This window comes from Fistularia commersonii, chromosome 15, assembly GCF_037954325.1.
Source record: "Fistularia commersonii isolate RoL2024-O1a breed Wild chromosome 15, RoL_Fcom_v1.0, whole genome shotgun sequence".
Taxonomy (NCBI): Eukaryota; Metazoa; Chordata; class Actinopteri; order Syngnathiformes; family Fistulariidae; genus Fistularia; species Fistularia commersonii.
The window spans coordinates 14,608,958-14,616,385 of record NC_141298.1 but is presented as its reverse complement, the minus strand read 5'-3'; the positions used below and the strand labels follow the sequence as shown (position 1 = coordinate 14,616,385).

Genomic DNA, 7,428 nt, shown 5'->3' with positions numbered 1-7,428 from the left:
TAGGGGGCGCTACTACCAACCACTCCCACCCCCCACCCCCCACCCTCCCTGTGGCGGAACGTGGACTTCTGCTGTGAGCAGAGGGACCGCAGGGGCTTCACTTGGATGTGAGATAATAGATTTTGTCTTCTGGCATCAGGCAGAGTTAATGCACAGCCTCCGTCGGGTGGAAGGGTGTTTGATTTGCAAACAAGTTGCGGTGCTAATTGAAATTTTCGAGCCCATTTAGTTGCAACTTCTCCTAATGCAGCGGGGCGGCGTGTTTCCAGCGTAACTGATTCCCGGTAATTAATTTGTTCTCCCTCCATCTGATCAAATGGAAATCCTGTCCTCCAGCCTCAGGATTACAGCTTCCGCTCTAACATCTCCCTTAATTGCCTAATAGCATTGCAGCGTGAATTCTGCCTACATTAAGACACTTTCACATTAAGCGGCCTGATTGGAAATGTGATGACAACACCATATCAACAAATTACAGCGCGCCGCTTTCTTTCCGCAAATGGGCACTTGTACTCTCCCGGATTTTAATACTGACAATTACAGATAATTCGGGCGGAATTAGTAGACAGACCCATAGCAGCCTATTCCTCCTGCGGCGCGGGGGTGTGGAGATTCGAGGGACCCTTCACTTAACTCCAACAAAAAAAGAAAAAAGAAACTACAAACATGAAGGAAATGCGCAAAACTTCACCGAGGCAGCGTTTCCGTCCTGTCCGTGTGAAAGTTAAACTTTTGCAAGGAGACAATTTAAAGTTTTTCCTTAACGTCTGCTCACTTTTTACAGAGGAGACATCCCATAAGACTGATGTACTCTAGTCACAAAGCAATATCTATAAATGTGCGTGCAGAGTTCTTGACTTGTATCCCCCAAACCTCCTCCAGTCAAAATGTATCCTATTCATCAGAATAATGCAAAAACATTGTATGACCTCAGCCGCATGAAACGGAAATGTCCATTTCCTCTGAAAAGCTAAATTCTAAATATTTGTAATTTCCGATATCCAATCCGGAAGTTTTCAGTCCATAAAAAACTAACGTGGGAGCAGACATCTTGTGTCCAGAAGATCACATTTATAAAAATGAATTATACATGCATATTTGCATATTCTGGGACCTTCGGTGAATGAGGAGGGGTGGATGGAACGGAACTTATTTATTTTTGTGGCTACTGCTGCAAAAGGGATCTTTAGACACTCGTTGTAGAGTCAAAGTTCAAGGAGACCTGATAAATAAACTGACCAGCACAGAGTTTGCAAATCGTCTTCAGTGTTATTGATTATTTCTTGTCCTTGTCTACCATTCTGTGTCTTCCCAAGCAAATAACACAACACACAGTAATTTACTCTTATTGAACTGGAAATACCGGAAAAAATCCATCGGCACATAAATGTCAACCCAAAGAGATATCATTGCTATTTGTCGAATATAAACCGCCGGATTATCAACATTTGAATGAAGTATTTTTGTCTGTGTCGAGACATCCTGAATCGGGATGTTTCAGCACCATGGAAAGAGCCCTACCCGGTCTATACATCCGCGACACAATATAGATCCATTTCGAATCCATCGCCAACTAAGTCTGCTTTGTAAAGCATCTTACATTTTAGGTTTGATCAAATGCTTGTTTTGTTGTTGTTGTTTTCAACATTTCAAAGAAACAAACAAAAAAAGCATGACGTAGTTGCCAGGCGACCGCACAACACGCCGCTGCGATATCCGCCGTGGCCACAGGTGTGCAGCTTATCCGGAATCGGCTTTCTTGTGCACCGGCTTTAAATGTGTTTTAACCAATGGGAACGAAGAATCGGACCTTGGCGCATTTCCCGCCCCTCTAATTGGCTGATGAGCCAATCAATTTCCCCAATCCCCTCCGCAGCCTCAATGAACACTTGCCGGCAACCTGCCCTCCCACTCATATAAATGACACGGTGCCTTTCACCGGCCTGACACGGGGGGTTGCATTCAAACCTGGGACCCGGAGGGGAAAGGCGCAGAAGCCGATGCAGCTTTAAACAAGGAAATACGGCCGATACATCGACAGACATCATGAGCATGAACTACGCGTCCACGGCGCCCACGCAGAGGTCCACGTCGTTTTTCATCGAGGACATCTTATTGCACAAACCGAAGCCGTTACGGGAGGTCATCCCCTCGCCCTTCTGCAGCTCCCTGGCCTCCCGGATGCCCATCCTGGAATACGGTTACCCACTGATGCCCACGCCGATCCTGGCGCCCCACCCGCACCACCCGCTCCACAAGCCGGAGCACCACCAGTACTTCTTCACATCGGGTGAGCAGCCCAGGCCGGGTGGGGAAGCGGAGGCCCGGTCACAAAAAAAAAAAAAAAAAAAAAAAAAGTTCTGTCACACTTCCGCAGAAATGTACAAACTCATAAAAAATATATAATTTACATTTGACGTGTGCATCAGTTTGGACATACAATTGTTAAATTGCATGAGAAAAAAATATGGTTTTATGTATCGTAAAAGTATATCCACGATCTTCCTGCAGGCATGCAGATGCCGACCCTATTCCAGCACCACACGGACTTACCGGGGAAGCACTGCAGACGCCGCAAGGCCCGGACCGTCTTCTCCGACTCGCAGCTCTCCGGCCTGGAGAAGAGATTCGAGATCCAGCGGTATCTGTCCACGCCGGAGAGAGTGGAGCTCGCCACGGCACTCAGTCTGTCCGAAACACAGGTAAACACACACGCAAACACACGTGGCTGTAGGAGTAGTCGATGCACTGTGGTTATTATTGTTAATAACTATTATTCTTACAGAAACTGTTTTGAAAGATGCATTCCTTACTGTTTTTTTTAACTGTGCGAAGGTGAAGACGTGGTTCCAGAACCGGCGGATGAAGCATAAGAAACAGCTGAGGAAGGCGCAGGACGAGCGGAAGACGGAGAACTCCAGCGAGGGGGAGCTGGCGGAGAAGGGCGTCCCGGACGAAGAGCTCAAACACGGCCTGCAGGCGGACTCCTACCTGCTGGATGAGAACGACGACGACGACGTGGATATCGAGGACGACATTTGCTCCCCGGAACACCTGCTATAATAGTAGGCTGCAGAGCTGTTTCTTTTCTAACCCCCTTTTTTGTCCCCCTCACGCTGTAAATTATGTAAATATTGCTTTTCCGTTAAAAACAAACAACCGATTAAAAAAATATGGGTGGGTTATTATTTATTCATGCAAAAAAATGAACCTGTTGATTTCTTTCTTTTTCTAATTTTCCTCTGTAAAAATGTTATCTAAAAACAAAATATATCACTCCTGTATTTTAGTCTATTATTATTTTAAATCTGAGATCGGTGGAAATTATTAAAGAAAAAGAAAACACGACAGAGCAGCTCTTTCTTTTTCTATTATAGTGTCCCTTCCTTTTGCACTTTTTTATCCGAAAAGATCTGTTTTTCACACTAATATTTTATAATCAATGTTTCATTTTTCATTTCACAATTATTTTATAATATATATATATATATATATATATATATTCTCCAACTTCAACTTGTCCTGTTTGACCACTCTATCCAAACACTTTTTTTGTAAATTAAGGTTTTGGTGATGTGGCTTCTCTTAAGTGACTGCCATTTCTATATTGTCTGTAAATATACATGTATACACAAATATATATAATTATACAGAATGATGAATCAAACGGTTCTTGACTCCATCTGTCTTTCTCATTTTTTCATTTTCGTTTTCCATATTGGAAAAAAATGAATTTGTCTTTGATGCAACTTCATAGTACGCACGGCGGGAGGGTGAGAGTCAGCGCATCATTTTTATTTTTGTGTCCGTGCGTGTGTTGTTTGTTTATTTTTTGTTTGTTTATTTTTGCTTTGTGTTCGTTTGTTTGTTGCTCTGTTATGACATTTTCACGGAGACGTGGCCTGTGCAGCTTCCAGCTGCGGTGGTCCGCACCCCGCTGTAGCATGAGGCGGACAGGGAGTTCTCCTTAATTCACATATTTCTACCCCTTCCTCGTTTTTACGCATTGGAAACAGTGTTAATCATGTCCGGCATGACGATGTAGTCCTTTATTCGCTCAATACCGAAGCGGATTTTATCGACATGCCCACGAAATAATCCACTCGGGGATATAGCTGGAAATAAGATTATTTTTTCATAAAATACTTCTTAATATGTTTTTCGATATAAGTAGCGGTAAAAAGGCAGACATCGATTCTCAAGTCTCTGGAAAATATCGACTTTAAAATGACTGCACATAAGCCGAGGAGTATTTTGTTCATGACGTGTCAATATACTGAATATATGAACATTAAAAACAAGCGCAACTGCGAGGCCGTGAAAATCATCTATTTAATTTTAATCTTATATTCTAAAGTATTTTAATGGATAAATAAGGAACATAAAAACACAGACACGAATGCAACCCATTCTTTTTGCTTGCTTTAAATACTTGCGTCGAGTTACACGTGGAGCAGCAGAGCGGGTTTTTATTTGTGCTCAAACCCACACGACGAGATGAAGGGTTCAAACACTTTGTGAGTCACTGCTGTGTTATTTAAACATTTTACATTCAGTTCGCATTGCATTTGAATTTCACCCCCATTTCCTGTTTTTTCATCCGATTTAGTTAAATACATCTTGGCACTCATTCTGGCGAGCCTTTATTTTGAAATTCAACGAAAGACATTAGGTGTTTAATTAATTACTTTTAGTTCAATTATGTCTTCAACGTCTATTTTGTTCGAGAACTACTGAATCGTGATCATCAGAGGAGAGCCATTATTATGAAATGCAACCGTAGATATTGGGCGCTTGATTAATTCATTTTTATTTAAGTGATTCATTTATTTACTATTTTCCCCTCAATTTTCGCGAACGCGACCAACAGGCGAGAGCTTTCATTTTGAAATCCATTTTTTGTACGCTGTTACCGGAATGGCGGGTGTATACAAAAAAAGTGCAGCAAAATAAAGCCTAAAATCTGATACTTTAGTATTTGTTGCGATTATTGTTCCGTATAACAGCCTTTTACACCGTTGGCTATGCTTTTTTTTATCGCGAAACTTAAACAAAACGCGATCCTTTCAGGGTGTTTGTTTTGTTTTGTTTTGTTTATTGTTTGTCTCAGTGGCCGTCCCCATTGTGTGAAAGGCAATCGTGTTCAGAATGTGCCTCCGATGAGCGGGCAGCAGGGACAGAGGAAGCCCGGTGGAGAATAGGCCATGCGGAAGGTGATCAATTAAAAGATTAAGCGTTTTGCAACACATGGACGCATCTGCATTTGGGCCTAATGGCGGGGCCATCAGCTCATTTTCCCGAAGCCTGCCGCCTACTGAAAGCCCGCTTCTCACATCAAAGCGTCCTCGTCTGCCTCTGCTCCCCAATGGACAGAAAGGGATGCTAATTCTGCCCCCCTTCATGTACGGCAGTGAAAGACCCCTTCAATTAAATGGATTTCAATAGGGAAAAAACGAGTAGGTGGGACTGCAGGGGAGGAGGAGGAAGGGGGGAAGGGGACTAAGCGTGGATGGGCAGCAGTTCTCATTAAATTAAAAAGGGCCTCCGTCGTTTGTTTGCAAGCGCGCATCTGAGGACTTAACACTAAAAACACACGGCTTCAAAGAGTCCATGATGGGTTAAATAGAGACTGTAATCTAATTAAAATAGTGCACGGAGGTAAATAGCGCTTTGATAATAATCTGAGGGTGCAATTAGCAAAAGGAGCTGCTCGACAGTGTTTCCCTGGATGGGAGGAGTCACACCGGAGGAGGTGGAAAGGCCCCGGTTGATGTGAACTGCGTTGGTTTTTTGCTCACTGGAAACCGATAAATTGCAAGGTGGAGGGAAGCCCACGGGGAAGGCGTGAATTATTGTCAAAAAACACGGGTGAAATGTCAGGATGGAGTTACCTGTGTAGGTCAAGAGAGAGAGATGATACACAATGCTAATCTTGACGGATGTGGATCACCTGTCGAGATTGACTCCTGTTTGGTATTTTTTTAAATTCAGTTTTCTTTTTCTTGGATGTCGTTCTTTCTTCGTCCGTCTCCGTGCCGGTGGTCTTTTTTCCATCCCCCTTTTCAAAGAATGTCTTGTTTTGATTCTCATTTTAGCTAGCTCGTTTGCGCAAATGTTTGGGCTAACGTATCACGTGACTCGGTGCGTCTCAAAAGGTACAGACGGATGTCATTGGTTGGGAATCCGGCCAATCAGAGAGCATCATTCCACAGTCTCATCATAACATGGAAATAAAATAAGTCACCTCTTCTCTCTGGAGCAACATCATCAGCTATTAGAACTCTGACTAAAAATGAATATTTCTAAACTTTTCTTCAAATACAGAGACCTGAAAGAAAATATTTGAAGGGATGTTTTTACTCTACTAATGAGACGGGTTCCCGGTGCCCAAGAAGTTTAAATACAGAATATTTTGCTTTTTGGACATTTTTTATATAGATTTAAAATTGGTATAACTGAATTTGAACTTACGATGGTGAATGAGCTTAAATATCACAGTGACAAATTTAATCAGAATCATCCAACAAAGGACTGCAATTATCATTTTACAGCACAGTACATAACAGAAAAGTAGACCGATTCAAATATATAAGGTATAGAATTAAAAATGTGACAACATGCATCAAGAAAGCTTTGCAGTTTGTTTAACTGATCTATTGATGATAGATGAATATTTAATGGTTTTCATTAAAGAAATAGAACGCTGTTTAAAATTGGATTTTGTGCTGGATACGTTTACAGGATAAGGAAAAGTACATTCTTCAGAAAGCAATACTTAACTGTGCATGTAAAACTTTGAAATAAAATTCAAACCTATAAATTGTTTGCCGTAGTACGATTCCGTTTTAAATGTTTTCCCTTTGGTTCTACTTGATCTCACACATGTACCGTAAGTTAAAATGAGCTAAAATAGAATATCAAAATAAACACGGCGCTCAGAGAAATTTAAGATAGCAAATACTCGGATAACAAATAGATATATCGTAAAATGCTGCATAAAGTGCATGGCTGCAGATTTCAGTGAAAATAAGTGACAACAAAGCAATTCCTAAACAGAGAAGTATAAAAACATCTGTGAGATAAAGCCATGCCCTGTGTGATATAAATGCATTAAATGCATATAAATGCACGAATCAAAGCTGCATTTCTAGCAGCTTTGGTTCAAGTTGTCCAATACAGTTCAAGTAGGAGACTCCTCTCTGTGTTGTGGCGTTAATACGATTCTCTGCAGACATCCTAAACCTGAGCTTCAAAGGGGCTCTTATAAAGTTATTAGGGGTGACTGCTGAAAGAGTACACTGTGAGATCTCACCAATGTGTAGCTTGTCCGAAACCAAAAAACAACTTTTAAAATATTTTTGATTAAGGATCAAGCCTGATTCTCATCCATGGACCAATACATTCTAGTATGCTACTTCCTCGTATTCT

The 7,428-nt window shown here is 41.7% G+C and overlaps 1 protein-coding gene across 1 annotated transcript; it reads left to right on the top strand.

The window, feature by feature from the left end:
* The first annotated feature begins 2,046 nt into the window (after nucleotides 1–2,046).
* bsx (brain-specific homeobox) lies at nucleotides 2,047–3,063 on the top strand. Its single transcript, XM_086160928.1, has 3 exons — nucleotides 2,047–2,290; nucleotides 2,512–2,702; nucleotides 2,836–3,063. Exons 1-3 carry the CDS (start codon nucleotides 2,047–2,049, stop codon nucleotides 3,061–3,063), a joined length of 663 nt encoding a protein of 220 aa, XP_086017054.1.
* Nucleotides 3,064–7,428: the final 4,365 nt, after the last annotated feature.

Bases quoted from the DNA above. Each gene is read 5' to 3' on its own strand.
- bsx (XM_086160928.1), top strand. From the start codon at position 2,047: ATGAGCATGAACTACGCGTCCACGGCGCCCACGCAGAGGTCCACGTCG. The intron at 2,291-2,511 runs GTGAGCAGCCCA...ATCTTCCTGCAG, and splicing joins CCAGTACTTCTTCACATCGG to GCATGCAGATGCCGACCCTA. The intron at 2,703-2,835 runs GTAAACACACAC...AACTGTGCGAAG, and splicing joins TCAGTCTGTCCGAAACACAG to GTGAAGACGTGGTTCCAGAA.